The following is an 18,603-nucleotide window of genomic DNA, read 5'->3' as shown; positions in this document are numbered from 1 at the left end:
CCAGATCCTCCGTCTGTACCCGGCCACTACCAAATGAATCCCCCTGCTCCCCATAAGACTTCCACTGAGGCCTGCCCCTTGGCACAGGTTGGCACTGCCAACCTGGCAGTGCCAACTTGAGCCAAGGAGCAGTGCTAGGGGGCATTGCCAGGCCACTATCTGGCCATTTCCCTCTCCCTCGGGGGCTATATTTACCTTTGTGCCCCTAGGGAGGAGCCCACGGCAGGTTCATGTCTGTGTGAACCTATTGTAAACATGTCGGCGCAGTGTCAATATACTGCAGCGGGATCAATGTCTGGCGAGGGGGAGGGTTAATGATATTTAAACACATTCAAATCAATGCAAAGCAAATTCACACTCACTATGGGCTCCAGATCGCCCCCCCCCCCCAAAGACATGGAGGTTGTGAAGACTGGAGGAAACTATTCTCAGCAGGTTAAGTCTGGCAGTGGGGCGGGATGTTACAGTAGGTTGGGGCAAGAGCTGGGGTATAGGAAGCCCAAAGGTTCCTCTCACTCCTGCTTTTCCATGACCACAAATATCTTTTCCAAGTGTAAACATGCACTATTTCTCCGGGCTTCCTCCGGCTGCCAGTATTGGTTTAGAAAAATTTCCTCAGGTTTTTCCACATTAAAACTGAGGTTAGCCACAACTGCTGGAAACTTAATAACTGGGCACAAGTCGGAGTTCAGTGGAAATAAAAAAAACATCAACAGTTTCTACAGTGGGCGGCAAAACTTCAAACCTAGGTTTAGACCCAGGTTGCAAGTTGAAAATCTACCTCACTGACTGATTAAGTTTGGGGATTCTCCGTATTCCCCAACTGCAATCAATTGCCAGAGAACTCTCTCTATTGTGGTCACAATCAAGGTTAGCCCATCTATAACAGTGTACACTGGGAGAAAAATAATCCTGGGTTTTGACTTTCCTTCCAGCTGGGGCTAACAGGGCAAAATTCAACCCTAGAAATTTAGTGTCTGTTGATTTCTTTTGTTATCTTCTGTACAAGCTTTATTGGAATAGTTTGTGTTTTTTTATTCATTCGTGGGACACGGGCATCGCTGGCTGGCCAGCATTTATTGCCCATCCCTGGTTGCCCTTGAGAAGGTGGTGGTGAGCTGCCTTCTTGAATCGCTGCAGTCCACGTGCTGTGGGTTGACCCACAATGCCACTGGGGAGGAAATTCCAGGATTTTGACTCAGCGACTGCGAAGGAACGGCGATATATTTCCAAGTCAGGATGGTTATCATCAACGGTTCCAGGGACAAAGCATTTCAGTCACGTGGATAGATTGGAGAAGCTGGGGCTCTTCTCCTTGGAGAGAAGGTTAAGAGGAGATTTGGTAGAGGGCCTCAAAATCATGAGGGTTCTGGACAGAGTGGATAGGGAGAAAATGTTCCCATGGAGAAAAGGTCCAGAACCAGAGCTCACCGATTCAAGGTGATTGGGAAGCAAAGTAACGGCGACATGGGGGAAAAGATTTTTACGCAGCGGGTGGTTGGATCTGGACTGCAGAGTGTGGTGGAGGCAGATTCAATCAACTTCTTCATAAGAGAATTTGATAATTAACTGAAGAGAAAGAAATTGCAAATCTAAAGGAGAAAGGCAGTGATGTGGGACTAAGTCAGTGGTTCTTGCAGCCAGTATAAACAGAATGGGCAGAGTGGCCTGGCTGGAACCATTCTATGATTCTATTAAACTTGCATCCATATTAGAGGCCAGAAATGTCTTACCGCTGCAATGGTCCTTGTCCCTTTGTCGGAACGTGCTCCAGGTCAGTGATCTGCATGAAGCGGCGGTGGAAGTAGTGTAGTTGTAGGATACAGGCCAGCAGGAAAAAGGCAGGGATCAGAATACTGGAGAAGAGTTCACCGACACTGAACTGCTCCAATCCCATGTCAGCTAACCTGCATTACCAAAAAGAACATTGAACTGTGAAGGATATTGACAAGAACCTCAATAACGGGGACATCCTTTTTGTTTTGGTCAGCTTGGTATTTAATATGTATGGGAGCCCTTTGCCCTTTCCACTCCCCTGGCAGGAACATAGCCCACATACCCAAGCCCCAACCACTACAGTCCTCCTCAAAGATCATCAACTTGTTCGAGAGTTGACTTGAGGGTTTTCAGGTGCTGACAAGACTAACCCACTATCTTCAACAAAAAGTAAAATTAGGTTGACTGATCAATCATCAAAACCGCATTGGAAGTGCTTATCTTATAAATTCACTGAGTCCGCCGTTCAGTTCCACGGGCATTGTAATCATCTTGCCCAGAACCCTAACTTACCCACCAAGGAAAATAGTTTTGTTTTACTCACTGATGGGATGTGGGCATCACTTTCTGGGTCAGCATTTACTGCCCATTTCTAATTACCCAGTGGCTTACTAGGCCATTTCAGAGGGAAGTTAAGAATCAACCATATTACTGTAGCTCTGGAGTCACGTGTAGGCCAGACTAGGTAAGGACGGAAGATTTCCTTCCCTAAGGGACATTAGTGAACCAGATGGGTTTTTATGACAATCGACAATGGTTTCATGGTCATCATTAGACTTTTAATTCCAGATTTTTATTGAATTCAAATTCTACCACCTGCTGTTGTGGGATTCAAACCCAGGTCCCCAGAGCATTACCCCCATGGGATTATTGGTCCAGTGGTAAAACCACTCTGCCATCGTCCCTCCATTGGCCATGCCCTATGAAGAATCATTTTATTTAACTTTATTCATGAAGTTCGCTTGACAGAGCACACAGATTTGAAGATGATTTAACTTAAGAGTTACATTTCCTTGGTGTTCATTGTTAAAATGTAACCGGTGGTAACACTGGATTTGTTGTAAGGTGACCAATGGCAACAAGCTGTAAGGGTCAGCTGACCCAGTAAACCATGTAACCAATGACAGAATGATGTGATGATCAGCTGACTCAGTATAAATTAGAACAGGTTGGAAATTGTGGGGAACCTGGAATGGCCCAGGATAAGGCCTCAAGTTTGGAGAAATGAAATTTCTTTATTAAACCTTTTCTTTAATTGATAAGTTGGAGTAAGTTTTGTTATATTTTTATTGTCTGCGCTGGAAGAGTTCTTTCTGGATCAACATTCATGCATATAATTACTACACCAGATACAAAACCAGGTTTGCAAATAATTCAGCGTGACTGACACTTGTTATTTTGACAATTATCTGACTACTGCACGATGAAGCCAAGACACGGAAAACGAACACATTTATCAGAAGGTAAAAAGTACACATACTGTTCATCTGTTAATCCTGTAACGTTTTTCCAGTACTGTGGGAATTCAGCAAATTGAAACGTGTAAACCGAAATGAGGACCAGCATAGTGTAAGCAATGACCAACCACCAGAATACTTTCAGCAGCTTGCGCCATAGAAAGTAACAGACCTGATAAAAGAAGCCGCAAGAGTAAGACATTAGCAAAGGCAGAAGGAATTCAACACTCCCTTTACACAACGTATTTGGAACAGGGTGTTGTTACAAATGATCAGACCATAGAGAGATCCCATTTATATAGAATCCCTGCAGTGAAGGAGGAGGTCATTCGCCCATCGAGTCTGCACCGACCACAATCCCATCCAGGCCCTATTCCCGTAACCCCTCATATTTAGCCTGCTAGTCCCCCTGACGCTAGGGGCACTTTAGCATGGCCAATCAACCTAACCCACACATCTTTGGACTGTGGGAGGAAGCCGGAGCACCCGAAGGAAACCCACGCAGACACGAGGAGAATGCGCAAACTCCACACAGACAGTGACCCGAGGCCGGAATTGAACCCGGGTCCCTGGTGCTGTGAGGCAGCAGTGCCAACCACTGTGCCACCGTGCTGCCCCATGTCCCTTTACACATCCTAATTCCAGTCAAAGTCAAGCATATCCAGTTGCTTCACACTCTTTGTTTCTATTTTGACACACGAATATATCAGGCAATATATGTTTTTTTAATTCATTTGCCAGACATGGGCGTCGCTGTCTGGCCAGCATTTATTGCCCATCCCTTGTTGCCCGAAAGCAGCTGAGAGTCAACCACATTGCTGTGGCTTTGGAGTCACATGTAGGCCAGACCAGTAAGGATGGCAGATTTCCTTCCTTAAAGGACGTTAGTGAACCAGATGGGTTTTTCCAACAATCGACAATGGTTTCATGATCATCAGTAGATTCTTAATTCCAGATATTTTTTACTGAATTCAAATTCCACCATCTGCCGTGGCGGGATTCGGACCTGGGTCCCCAGGACATTAGCTGAGTTTCTGGATTAATAGTCTGGCAATAAAACCAATAGCCCATTGCCTCCCCCAAATAGTATTGCACAGCTATGTACTTCCTTCATTGTCTCCCCTTCTCTAATGAAGGTGGTAACTATTACTGAATTAATTTTTTCCTTTACTACTGACCAGCATTTGACCGCTGTCTTCTCACCTGGTAGAATGAGAGGCAAAGGAGGAACAGGAACATATAAACTATTTTATATACAACAATTCTTCCAGTAAAACTGACAATGAAGAACATCCCTCCGCAAACGTAGATCCAGTATTTGGCATAAAAACTCATCACGAGCTCTCCAAATGCTTTCAATACTTCATTCTTCTCTCGACCTATAACATTAACAAAAGTGAACAATAAAAAGTGAAAATTGCAGAACTCAATGATTAAATATCAGACATTCTGCAAGTCAGGTTTCAAAGGGCAGCACGGTGGCACAGTGGTTAGCACTACTGCCTCACAGCGCCAGGGACCTGGGTTCAATTCCGGCCTTGGGTGACTGTCTGTGAGGAGTCTGCACATTCTCCCCATGTCTGCGTGGGTTTCCTCCAGGTGCTCTAGTTTCCTCTCACAGTCCGAACGACATGCTGGTTAGGGGCATTGGCCATGCTAAATTGCTCCTTAGTGTCAGGGGGGGCTAGCAGGATAAATACATGGGATTACAGGGATAGGGCCTGGGTGGGATTGTTGTCAGTGCAGGCTCGATGGGCCAAATGGTCTCCTTCTGCACTGTAGGGATTCTGTGAAACTGAATGCAGTTCAAAAGACAAAATGTAGATGTAAGACTAGATCAATCAACACTTGCGCCGGCCCCATCAAACAATGAAATCATGGCTGATCTTCCTGTACATATCCCCCGATTCCCGAAGTATCCAAACATCTTTTAAGCTCAGGCTTGAATATACTCACCAATTGTGCAACTACAGCTGAGGTAGATCATTCCAAAGGTTTACAAACCTAATTTAAAGATTCCTTTGGGTTGGGGTGTAATATTGTCAATGTTAATCCTTACAGCTGAATTTTCTGCTGATTTGCCACTCTTTAAAGCAGGGAAGTACTTTCTGGAACTTTGTGAATCGCTTCCCACATAGGCGATAGTGGGATGGTAGGACCATTATTGGCTTGGTGATTTCATGTGTTTCACTCCAGCGGGGTTTAGTATAGCTCCCCACTTATGGGGAGCTAGTGGCCCAACCATGCTGTAGTGAAGGTTGGCCCCATCAAAGCTCCTCAGAGGGTCGGGGGCCAGGGGGCATTGCCACCTTAGCAGCCTGGCCCCCCCCGGCACTGCCCAAGGGGCAAAGTGCCAATGGCCAGGGGGCACCTTGGCATTGCCCATTGGGCAGTGCCCAGAGGGCAGGGGGATCCCGCTGCCACTCTGCACTTGGGATCGTGAGCAGAGGGAGGGAGGCCAGTGATCGGGGTTGGGGCGGAGGGTCAGCCTGCCGGTGGGGAGGGGGGGGGGCGGGGGGTGGAATCGGGAGATCGTGGCTGCCGGGGAGCTTTGGGGGGGGGGGGGCGGTGATCGAGGTAGGCTGGGGGAGGAGGTTGAGACTGGCCCAGATATGTTCAGGGGCCAGCGTTCGGGCCATGGAGGGGGTCGGAGGAGTTGCCAGCGATCGGGAGGCCAGGAGTGCGGGGCTATTGCGCCGATCTCCGCGCTGACAGATCAGCGCATGCGCAGTGGCCCACTCGGCACTATTGCTGCTGGCCTCTGCAGCGGGAAAAAAACCTGATCGCCCATATTAATGATTTGTTCATCGGTAGAAAGTAACTACACACACAAACATTTAAAAATCATTCGGCTGTTTGTTTTGTCTCAGTTAGGATCAGAAGCCGAAAATTGTGTTGCGTGTTATTGTGGTAGTGCACTGCCCTCCAACACAGTCAGGTAAAGTCTGGGGTTGTTGCAAATGGGAATTGGACCCTTGAACTTTTGACAACAGGTTGAAACATATTAGAATCAAAGAATCCTGATGATACAGAAGGAGGCCATTCGGCCCATTGTGCCTGTACTGACAACAATCCCACCCAGGCCCTATCCCTGTAACCCCATACATTTACCCTGCTAGTTTCCCTGACACTAAGGGGCAATTAAGCATGGCCAATCAACCTAACCTGCACATCTTTGGAGTGTGGGAGTAAGTTGGAGCACCCAGAGGAAACGTGCAGACACAGGCAGAATGTGCAAACTCCACTGGCGCTGTGAGGCAGCAGTGCTAACCACTGTGCCACCCTCAATGTTAACATTTTATTACTTAATCAAAGAAACCCATTGAACCCACAAATTGGAGCCAGATTGCAAACGATCACGACTGCCTCACAGCAACGCGCCTCAGAGCTTCAAAACCTTGCTCCAAATTTTATCCGGTATACAGTAGCTTCTCGGGAGCCAGATTTACACCATGTGGTTGTTTCTAATTACAACACCTCTTCCGCTGCCAGGTTTTTTTCCCTGAAGTCTTTGCCTTTTGCCAGTTGAACAGTGTTCTCATTTCTGTGGCTGCGCAGAGCAGCTCGAGCAAACTGAGGAAGAGGAGGCAGTTCCCAATTTCAACAATAAAGAGCAGATAAAACAAGTGCCAAACAGCCCCTATTTATTGGTCATAAATAGTCATTTTCTCAATTCGGCTGTAGAGCTGGAACAAATCTGGCTGAATCGTTGAAATAAATTCGTAGAAATGAATCAGTCACAATCACATAGCTACTGCCGATGGAAACCAAATAATTATCTGAATATTTGTAACAGAGTACTGCACCCAAATCTGAAACTTTTGACAATCAGAGTCTGAATAAATGCATATCTACATCTACGGTGATGAAGTGGAGATGGTCGAAAGCTTCAAGTTTCTAGGTGTCCAGATCACCAACAATCTGTCCTGATCCCTCCATGCTGGCACTATGGTTAAGAAAACCCACCAAAGCCTCTAATTTCTCAGAAGACTAAGGAAATTTGGCATGTCCGCTATGACTCTCACCAGTTTTTACAGATACACCATAGAAAACATCCTTTCCGGATGTATCACAGCTTGGTATGGCTCCTGCTCTGCCCAAGACCACAGGAAACTACAAAGGATCGTAAATGTAGCCCAATCCATCACACAAACCAGCCTCCAATCCAGTGATTCTGTCTTACACTTCCCACTGCCTCGGGAAAGCAGCCAGCATAACTAAAGACCCCATGCACCCCAGACATACTCTCTTCCACCTTCTTCCATTGGGAAAAAGATACAAAGTCAGAAAACACATACCAAGAGACTAAAAAACAGCTTCTTCCCTGCTATCATCAGGCTTTTGAATGGATCTATCATATCATAGAATCCCTACAGTTCAGAAAGAGGCCATTTGGCCCACGAAGCCTGCACCGACAACAATCCCACCCAGGCCCTAGCCATGTAATCCCACGTATTTACCCTGCTCATCCCCCTAAGGGGCAATTTAACATGGACAATCAACCTAACCCGCACATCTTTGGAGTGTGGGAGGAAACCGGAGCACCCGGAGGAAACCCACGCAGACACAGGGAGAACGTGCAAACTCCGCACAGTCACCCGAGGCCGGAATTGAACCTGGGTCCCTGACGCTATGAGGCAGCAGTGCTAACAACTGGGCCACCGTGCTGCCCTATATATGAAGCTGATCTTTCTCTACACCCTACCTGTAACTGCAACACTGCACTCTATCCTTTCCTTCTACGCTATGTACTCTATGAACGGTATGCTCTGACTATATAGCACCCAAGAAACAATACTTTTCACTGTATCTCAATGCGTGAAAATTATAAATCAAATCCAAAAAAGTGTAAATTTATATTTCCTTTTCTAACCCTGTCCCACTTATCAGTTGATCGCAATACTTGAGTTAGTAGTTTTGCTCATCTGAAAAGATTGATCAAAATGATTCTGATAAGAATTGTGATCACATGGCTAAATATGTAGCTTTTGGTTGCTGAAATGTCCATCACTAACCTGCCTCGGCCACAGTCACTTCTTTCAGTGGGACATCTTTCTGTTTCATGCGTTTCTCTTTTACAAATTGGCGCAATAAAAGCCAAAAGGTGAGTGTGTACAGCAACTGGTGAAAAAAAAGATGGAAAATGATGGAGTGTTTTCACAGCTACAGGAGATGATCATTCTTTGAACAAATGTGGAACAAATTGAACTATTTTTGCACAAGCTCATCAAAGCTCACAGTTTTAGAAATTGGTAGAGTTTTGTTGACTGATTATGTCCAAATTCTGCCCATTTGCTGCTCAGATTATCCTGAAGAAGATATTGCATTTTGCACAATTCAAATTGAAATGTTTTTAAGGATAATCACCAAGTAGAATTTTCAAGTTTTAAATATTCTACATCCCACAAAAACACACCAGAAAGCCCAAGGCAGCAAATGCAACTTGTTTTCCCAGGAAGGAGCAACGAGGTTTAGGGAGGGGAGAGGAGAGAGAATGAGGAGCAGGTGGATAAAAACACATCAGTGGCTGTGAGGTGGGCAGAATGGGCTGAAGGACGTACAAGCACCCGGACTCAAGAATAAAATTCTGGGAGAAAGGGGCTGTCAGCGTGAAGGATGTTATAGAGATAGGGAGGGTGAGATCATGAAGAAATTTAAACAGAGATATGGGATTTTAGATATGAGGCATTGAAGGCTGGAAAGGACGGCAGGGGAGGGCAGGGACGGCAGGGGAGGGCAGGGACGGCAGGGGAGGGCAGGGACGGCAGGGGAGGGCAGGGACGGCAGGGGAGGGCAGGGACGGCAGGGGAGGGCAGGGACGGCAGGGGAGGGCAGGGACGGCAGGGGAGGGCAGGGACGGCAGGGGAGGGCAGGGACGGCAGGGGAGGGCAGGGACGGCAGGGGAGGGCAGGGACGGCAGGGGAGGGCAGGGACGGCAGGGGAGGGCAGGGACGGCAGGGGAGGGCAGGGACGGCAGGGGAGGGCAGGGACGGCAGGGGAGGGCAGGGACGGCAGGGGAGGGCAGGGACGGCAGGGGAGGGCAGGGACGGCAGGGGAGGGCAGGGACGGCAGGGGAGGGCAGGGACGGCAGGGGAGGGCAGGGACGGCAGGGGAGGGCAGGGACGGCAGGGGAGGGCAGGGACGGCAGGGGAGGGCAGGGACGGCAGGGGAGGGCAGGGACGGCAGGGGAGGGCAGGGACGGCAGGGGAGGGCAGGGACGGCAGGGGAGGGCAGGGACGGCAGGGGAGGGCAGGGACGGCAGGGGAGGGCAGGGACGGCAGGGGAGGGCAGGGACGGCAGGGGAGGGCAGGGACGGCAGGGGAGGGCAGGGACGGCAGGGGAGGGCAGGGACGGCAGGGGAGGGCAGGGACGGCAGGGGAGGGCAAGGACGGCAGGGGAGGGCAAGGACGGCAGGGGAGGGCAAGGACGGCAGGGGAGGGCAAGGACGGCAGGGGAGGGCAAGGACGGCAGGGGAGGGCAAGGACGGCAGGGGAGGGCAAGGACGGCAGGGGAGGGCAAGGACGGCAGGGGAGGGCAAGGACGGCAGGGGAGGGCAAGGACGGCAGGGGAGGGCAAGGACGGCAGGGGAGGGCAAGGACGGCAGGGGAGGGCAAGGACGGCAGGGGAGGGCAAGGACGGCAGGGGAGGGCAAGGACGGCAGGGGAGGGCAAGGACGGCAGGGGAGGGCAAGGACGGCAGGGGAGGGCAAGGACGGCAGGGGAGGGCAAGGACGGCAGGGGAGGGCAAGGACGGCAGGGGAGGGCAAGGACGGCAGGGGAGGGCAAGGACGGCAGGGGAGGGCAAGGACGGCAGGGGAGGGCAAGGACGGCAGGGGAGGGCAAGGACGGCAGGGGAGGGCAAGGACGGCAGGGGAGGGCAAGGACGGCAGGGGAGGGCAAGGACGGCAGGGGAGGGCAAGGACGGCAGGGGAGGGCAAGGACGGCAGGGGAGGGCAAGGACGGCAGGGGAGGGCAAGGACGGCAGGGGAGGGCAAGGACGGCAGGGGAGGGCAAGGACTGCGGGGAGGGCAAGGACGGCGGGGAGGGTAAGGACGGCGGGGAGGGTAAGGATGGCAGGGGAGGGTAAGGATGGCAGGGGAGGGTAAGGATGGCAGGGGAGGGTAAGGATGGCAGGGGAGGGTAAGGATGGCAGGGGATGGTAAGGATGGCAGGGGATGGTAAGGATGGCAGGGGAGGGTAAGGATGGCAGGGGAGGGTAAGGATGGCAGGGGAGGGTAAGGATGGCAGGGGAGGGTAAGGATGGCAGGGGAGGGTAAGGATGGCAGGGGAGGGTAAGGATGGCAGGGGAGGGTAAGGATGGCAGGGGAGGGTAAGGATGGCAGGGGAGGGTAAGGATGGCAGAGTGGGTAAAGATGGCAGAGTGGGTAAGGATGGCAGGGGTGGGTGAGTATGATTTGGTGCAAAGTGGGACAGAGACGAGTTTTGAACAAGTTGAACTTTATGAAGGGTTGAGTTTGAAACACTGGCCAGGAAAGAATGGCAAAGTCTGGAGAAGACAAAACTGGCGATGAAGGATTCAATAGGAGATGAATGGAGAAGGTTTAAAGGCAGGAAATTCTAGGCAGTCATTGGAGATGATATGGAGCCGAAAGCTCAGCTCATGGGTGAACTGGAGGCTGAGGTTGTGAATGAGCTGGTTCAGCCTAACACACTGGATAATGAGGAGGTTAGAATCAGTGGCAAAGTCATGGAGGTTGTGGTGGTGACCAAACGTGACAGCCTTGGTCTAAGCAATGCTCAGCTAAAGGAAATTACAGCTTATCACATACTGGGTGTTGTTCAATTACTGAGAAGACTGAAGCAATGGAACAAAGAGAGCGAGTGGCAAGTTCCAGTTGGGTATTGTCAACATACTGGTGGAAACTGGTCCCAACTCTGAGTAGTACGTCATCAAGGAACAGCACATTGTGAAGGAGGATGAGGAGGAGAAGGGGAAAGATGAGGGAACACCAGAGGCCATGACTCAGAGGCTACTTTAACTGTAGTTGTTGTTAAGATAGAGGGTGACTGAACGATGGGTAACATCTTATTAGCAGAGGAGAGTTCAATGGAAGAAGAATTTACTTTGATTTGATTTCTTATTGTCACATTATTCGTATACAGTGAAACGTATTGTTTCTTGCACGCTGTACGGACAAAGCATACCGTTCATAGAGAAGAGGTTTAAGGAGAACAGGAGGACAATGGTTTCAGTGCAGAGGGGACAGGGGGAGCTGAAATAGAAACACATCACCGAGGATGAGTGGGCACTCAATGATGCGGCTAAAGGAGGAAGACACCTGGGAGAAACTCAGGGCGAGATTTGGCCGAATCGGTAAGAGAGAGTTACTGATCAGCTAAATTCCAGTCAGTCAGGGTATCAATATCATCGACTGGAAAGATTGATGAATGAACTGGGAGGGAAACATGAAGAGTCGTTGATTGGTGTACTGGCAGAGTCCAGGGGGTGGTGTTAGGCAGTGAAGGGAAGATTAGGTCCCAGCAGATGTTCTGAATGGAACAATGGACAAAACAGGAGGATTAGAGCAGTTGCATCTATAAAGATGCAGCAATGGGTACCTTGATGCCAAGGGAGACAGACGGAGATTCAAGGGGATTCAAATCTAGATTGGTAAGCGTTCCTTCTGCATGTATATCATCGCCACATTCATTAAAATAAAATGAATTGCAACTTAAAGGTTCATTTGAAACTGACCGCGACACCCAGCCGAAGACAGTGATTCTCCATGCGGGCTAAACCAAGCTGCTTCAGAGCCATAAACCCAATCTTGGTTGGCAGTTCCTCTGTCAGGTCCATTCCCCACACATACTGCAAGCTGCACAGCAAGATCCCATACAGCAGAATGAATGGAGAGCATAACATGGCCAGGTGCCGGCGGCTCCGTACGATCCAGATAAGGCAGGCCCAGATCAGGAGGACAAAGGTTAACCAGCTGTGGAATGTAATACTCCAAACCTGCAAAGGGAACATTTTCAAAGTTAAAAGAACAACTCAAATACCACAATAAAATTAGGAATCCTAATTCAAAACTACTTTCAGAATAGTCTCAAAAAATAATTTGCCTCATTTATACCTTGGGCTGGATTTTATGCTCTCCCCGGCTGAGTTTGAAGCAGAGGGGGGGGGCTTGTGAAGTCCAGTGGGCTGCCCACTGTCCGCCTGATCAAACCCAACTGCCGGAATTTTACTGCCTCGCCTGCCTGAGGCTCATAAGATCCCGCCCGAGGCCAACAGAGAATGCCGTTCCGTGAGCCTCGCCCGCTCTGACTCTGAGGTGGGCGAGGTGATAAAATTCCTGCCAACCTGTCTGAAATTTTCTGAAGGGAAGGGGAGGCGTTGGGTGACCCGCCTGCCCTGGGCCTATTGAGGATCTCAAGTGGCCAATTAATGGACACTGAAGGGCCTCATTCTGCCCCTACTGGTATTGGTGGGTTTAACTGCATGGGCTGCTGATGGGCAAGAGAGAGCGGGGGGGGGAGGTGGTGGGTGTCAGCATCTTTTGAAGACTCCCTGACCCATCGAATAGATACTCCCCAGCCCGTCTCTTGAATCTGACCCCCCACCCTGCTCACTGAGACCACCCACCCCCCCGACTCTGGATGTACCTGGGCTCCCTCAGTGTGCTGAGACTGCTTGTAATCCCAGCCGTGACCACCAACCACATCTGGCACTGCCGGGACTACAGAGCTGCTGACCACCTGATTGGCTGGCAGCTCTGTAGGTGGGGCTTCCCCTCCAAGATCGGAGTGAAATCTCACCTTAAAGTAATTAACACTGCTCCCAGGGTCAGATTGCAATTATAGCCGGTGGGGCAGTGAGGATTCTGCTTCAGCCCACACTGCCTCCTCTTAAAAGACACAACTAAGATTCATCAGCTTAGAAATTCAATAGGCATTAGGGGTTAGAAACTTAGAAACCCTACAGCACAGAAAGAGGCCATTCGGCCCATCGAGTCTGCACCGACCACAATCCCACCCACGCCCTACCCCCATATCCCTACATATTTACCCACTAATCCCTCTAACCTACGCATCCCAGGACACTAAGGGCAATATTGGCATGGCCAATCAACCTAACCTGCACATCTTTGGACTGTGGGAGGAAACTGGAGCACCCGGAGGAAACCCACGCAGACACGAGGAGAATGTGCAAACTCCACACAGACAGTGACCCAAGCCGGGAATCGAACCCAGGTCCCTGGAGCTGTGAAGCAGCAGTGCTAACCACTATGCTACCGTGCCACCCAGTTAGTTAGTGTTAGTGTTTTCACAGGCAGCAGATAACATTCATGCTGGCTGCTCGAGCTGTGTCGATAGGGTTACCCATCTCATTCATTACCTACACGCCTGTTTTAAGACATTGAGCACAGTTGGTGCCTCTTACAGGCAACCAGCGTCTCTGAAAAGGAGACAGAAATGTACAAAGAAATGGCTGCAGCAACTTCAGAGACGTCACTAAGACTTTCTGGTGCTGGCAGAGGGTTGGAGGAGGATGACGCTCTGCCCACCCTAGGGGGTAAAACGCCCTTCAGATAACACCCTCTGCTGTCAATGGGGAAACAATACAGAAGAGGTCAATACCAAGCTGAGCTGCCAGGACATGGCTGCAATGCTGAACAAAGATCAATGATTTCACCTGATTCCATCAGGTGAGGCTCCACCTGATCTACTCTCAGTTCACTTCGCCATCCAGCTTCGTGAGTCTCAATCCTCCTCTCCCCTAAATCTGTTCATTCTCTTAGAATCTCTGCATCACACTTCACTGTAACCATACAAAGCATTCTTTCTGGTTGTATCACAGCTGGGTATGGCTCCTGCTCTGCCCAAGACCGCAAGGAACTACAAATGTTCGTGAATGTAGCCCAGTCCATCACGCAAACCAGCCTCCCATCCGTTGACTCTGTCTATACTTCCTGCTGCCTCGGAAAAGCAGCCAGCATAATTAAGGACCTCACGCACCCCGGACATTCTCTCTTCCACCTTCTTCCGTCGGGAAAAAGATACAAAAGTCTGAGGTCACGTACCAACCCGACTCAAGAACAGCTTCTTCCCTGCTGCTGTCGGACTTTTGAATGGACTTACCTCGCATTAAGTTGATCTTTCTCTACACCCTAGCTATGACTGTAACAGTACATTCTGCACTCTCTCGTCTCCTTCTCTATGTACGATATGCTTTGTCTGTATAATATATGCTTTGTCTGTGCAAGGAACAATATTTTTCACTGTATATTAATACATGTGACAATAATAAATCAAATCAAATTGAATCAAAAAATCCCCAACCTGACACCCTCCCTTCACCACACCTCACATCTGACAAACCATTCCACCATTACAGGCACATTCCCTGAACACCTCACAAGCCACGTTCAACCATGATCTTATGGAATGGGAAAGCAGGCTCATTGGGCTGAATGGTCTACTCCTGCTCCTATTTCTGATGATCTTAAGGCTGTCACTAACACACTCCCCTCTTTGTTGCTGGAGAAGGTCTTCACAACTGATATCAAAGCTCAGGAAGAAGGTGAGCTTTCCTACACCCCACCTTGATGGCAGAGGCATCATCATTGCCATGGTGACTCACAATGATGGAGGAGACACGGTGCAGGGTTTCTTCAAACCTTTCCTCATTTTCCCTCATTATGTCTACCTCACACAACACTACACTTTAAACTACAGACTCTATAATCAGGCTTTAGGCTTTGTCTTTACACGGAAAACTAACCTGTGTCCCTACCTTTCATTTCAGGTGCTGAGTGTACGGACATATCTCCATCATTTGAAAAAAAGGAAGTCAGCTTTCCTGATGGCTCAGTGTTACCACGAACTCTCACCAGCGACAGCTTAGATACAAGTGTCACATACAGCCTCGATCACAGGCTAGAGAAGGAACCTTCATGTCGTGGATCACTCACCAAGCATAAGCATGCTGGAGCTAGGGTAAGGGTTATGATACTACAGCTGCTAGATCAGAAGGCACGAGGTGAGTTCCAGAGTTCTCAGATGCTGACTTTGAGGGCTCCACCTACCAGTGGATAGGCAGACACCAGGAAATTCTCGGTGCTTTGGGAGCCTGAGAGCAAGATTGTACAGAATTCTGCGTGGAACTGTCCAGCTCCAACTTGTGTCAAGAGGAGTATGGTTACCATTTCTTCCAATATGGACCTCGTGAATAAGTTCCTTCTACATGACATCCGCCATATTGGAGACTCTGGCAGCTTTCACTGCAGCTCATACTGCTGCCATGGGAACTCAGATTACCTCAACCCTGGAGGCCAATGTTGTCAGGGATTTCCAGAGGGGTGTGTTAGCGGCTGAAGCTTGGTTCCATAATCCATTGAATCCCTACTGTGCAGAAGGAGGCCATTCGGCCCATCAAGTCTGCACCGACTCTCCAACAGAGCATTTTACACCACGCTCTTTCCCCGTAATCCCACACATTTACCCACTAATCACCTTAATCTACACATCTTGGGACAATTTAGCATGATCAATCCACTTAACCTGCACATCTTTGGACTGTGGGAGGAAACCAGAGCACCCAGAGGAAACCCACATAGATATGGGAAGAACGTGCAAACTCCACACAATCACCCAAGACCGGAATTGAACCTGGGTCCCTGTGAGGCAGCAGTGCTAACCACTGTGCCACCATGCCGCCCTTAATGTCTTAGTAGTGACCCATACGTGCAGGCGAGAGGGAATTGAGAGTGGGGGGGAGGGGGTGGGTGGTAAAAAGGTAATCTAAAAGTGCCCAAGAGGGGAGACATGAGAAACAGCATGCCAGTGTGGGGGGGAAGAGGAATTTGACAATATTACACTCAAGATAGCAGAAAGGACCATGCTGCGCTTACCATCATGACAATGAGTGCACAGATATAGCTTTGTTGCATAACCAAATGTCCCAGGTCATGTAGCGGTGATTGAGATTTTTTCGGTTTAGATGCGGAGCTGTGATTTACTGCAGGGGAACAAAAGAAACAATTAAGTGAGCTTCCAGTTTTTTAAAATTAGAATTGAATTAAACCATTTCGCCACAGACAAATTCAGACAAATTATAGTCAAAAGTGGTGGAAATGAATTTCAAACCCACAGTCAGTCCCCATTTCCAAACATATGGGACGCAATGTTATGGCCTCACTCGTCCCGAAACCGTAAAATCCCACCTGAGGTCAATGGACCTTTCCACCGTCCACCCCTCGCCCGCTCCGATTCCCGTGGCGGACGGGGCGGTAAAATGGCGGCGATGATGTTTGTGGTTCATTGTTGTCAATCAGTAATAATGCCACAAGATTGGTATCTCAATCCTTTAAGTCTTTTATTTGTTACCAAAGAGGTCTCATTTATGCAACTGCACCTCGCTAGCTTTGGGTGAGTATAATTCACCACCATCAGGTGAACAGGCTTCAATCCAACCCAAAAATGCCTATAATTTTCCAGCTGCTATTCAGCATTCCAATCAATCGATTGCGCAAAAAACAAGTGTACCAAAATTCATCATATCAACTCCTGCACACAAATTCAAGCTTAACAATACTGAATTAAACACTAAAAACACAAAGATAGAACGTTTAAAGATTCAGTTAATATTCACAACAACCTGTGTGCTTGTATGTCATAGAAAGAGTTTAGCGAAAGTCTCTGTACACCACAGCGGCTAATCTCCAATGTGAATGCATTTCAGTGACGACATTTCTAAGGAGGACAAATATCATTGGAAACATCATCACTGGCTGGATAATACTACTTTTGGAATGTCTTCCAATTTTTTGGAGTGAGTGAGTCATGAAGATTCATTTTATAAGACTCCACTGTTCGTTCCAACAAGCACAATGGGGCTACATTGGGGGCTCACATCATAACTCCAATTGTGTCTGTGCTACATTGGGGGCTCCCATTATAACTCAATGGTGTCTGTGCTACACTGGGGCTCCAGCATGGTTTTGTAAGAGGGAGGTCGTGCCTTACAAATTTGGTGGAGTTTTTTGAGGCAGTGACAAAAACGGTTGATGAAGGATGGGCCGTGGATGTCGTCTATATGGATTTCAGTAAGGCATTTGACAAAGTCCCATATGGCAGGTTGGTTAAGAAGGTTAAGGCTCATGGGATACAAGGAGAAGTGGCTAGATGGGTGGAGAACTGGCTTGGCCATAGGAGACAGAGGGTAGTGGTCGAAGGGTCTTTTTCTGGCTGGAGGTCTGTGACCAGTGGTGTTCCGCAGGGCTCTGTACTGGGACCTCTGCTATTTGTGATATATATAAATGATTTGGAAGAAGGTGTAACTGGTGTAATCAGCAAGTTTGCGGATGACACGAAGATGGCTGGACTTGCGGATAGCGAAGAGCATTGTCGGGCAATACAGCAGGATATAGATAGGCTGGAAAATTGGGCGGAGAGGTGGCAGATGGAGTTTAATCCGGATAAATGCGAAGTGATGCATTTTGGAAGAAATAATGTAGGGAGGAGTTATACAATAAATGGCAGAGTCATCAGGAGTATAGAAACACAGAGGGACCTAGGTGTGCAAGTCCACAAATCCTTGAAGGTGGCAACACAGGTGGAGAAGGTGGTGAAGAAGGCATATGGTATGCTTGCCTTTATAGGACGGGGTATAGAGTATAAAAGCTGGAGTCTGATGATGCAGCTGTATAGAACGCTGGTTAGGCCACATTTGGAGTACTGCGTCCAGTTCTGGTCGCTGCACTACCAGAAGGACGTGGAGGCGTTAGAGAGAGTGCAGAGAAGGTTTACCAGGATGTTGCCTGGTATGGAGGGTCTTAGCTATGAGGAGAGATTGGGTAGACTGGGGTTGTTTTCCTTGGAAAAACGGAGAATGAGGGGAGATCTAATAGAGATGTACAAGATTATGAAGGGTATAGATAGGGTGAACAGTGGGAAGCTTTTTCCCAGGTCGGAGGTGACGATCACGAGAGGTCATGGGCTCAAGGTGAGAGGGGCGAAGTATAACTCAGATATCAGAGGGACGTTTTTTTACACAGAGGGTGGTGGGGGCCTGGAATGCGCTGCCAAGTAGGGTGGTGGAGGCAGGCATGCTGACATTGTTTAAGACTTACCTGGATAGTCACATGAGCAGCCTGGGAATGGAGGGATACAAACGATTGGTCTAGTTGGACCAAGGAGCGGCACAGGCTTGGAGGGCCGAAGGGCCTGTTTCCTGTGCTGTACTGTTCTTTGTTCTTTGTTCTGTAACTCCATGGTGTCTGTGCTACATTGGGGCTTCCACCATAGCCCAAAGGCCTATAATTTTACTGGAAGGCAGAGATCTACATATGCGAAGTGACCACCAGTTTGGTGATTTACATCCGGGCAGTTTTGTTCCCGAGCTGACA

The 18,603-nt window shown here is 49.0% G+C and overlaps 1 protein-coding gene across 4 annotated transcripts in view; it reads right to left on the bottom strand.

Annotated features, from left to right (window-relative positions):
- piezo1 (piezo type mechanosensitive ion channel component 1 (Er blood group)) overlaps nt 1-18,603 on the bottom strand; it is a 347,945-nt gene that overhangs the window by 110,383 nt on the left and 218,959 nt on the right. For all 4 annotated transcript variants that reach the window (XM_078210703.1, XM_078210705.1, XM_078210706.1 and 1 more), the window contains exons 11-16: nt 16,108-16,214; nt 11,949-12,209; nt 8,249-8,354; nt 4,437-4,612; nt 3,257-3,405; nt 1,734-1,907 (exon numbers count right to left, since the gene is read on the bottom strand). In XM_078210703.1, the coding sequence (XP_078066829.1) occupies nt 1,734-1,907; nt 3,257-3,405; nt 4,437-4,612; nt 8,249-8,354; nt 11,949-12,209; nt 16,108-16,214 (973 nt within the window). The remainder of the gene's footprint in view (nt 1-1,733; nt 1,908-3,256; nt 3,406-4,436; nt 4,613-8,248; nt 8,355-11,948; nt 12,210-16,107; nt 16,215-18,603) is intronic.

The sequence above is a fragment of the Mustelus asterias genome, chromosome 4, assembly GCF_964213995.1.
Source record: "Mustelus asterias chromosome 4, sMusAst1.hap1.1, whole genome shotgun sequence".
Taxonomy (NCBI): Eukaryota; Metazoa; Chordata; class Chondrichthyes; order Carcharhiniformes; family Triakidae; genus Mustelus; species Mustelus asterias.
Note: the sequence above shows the minus strand (reverse complement) of the source record. Positions and strands in the feature narration are given on the sequence as shown.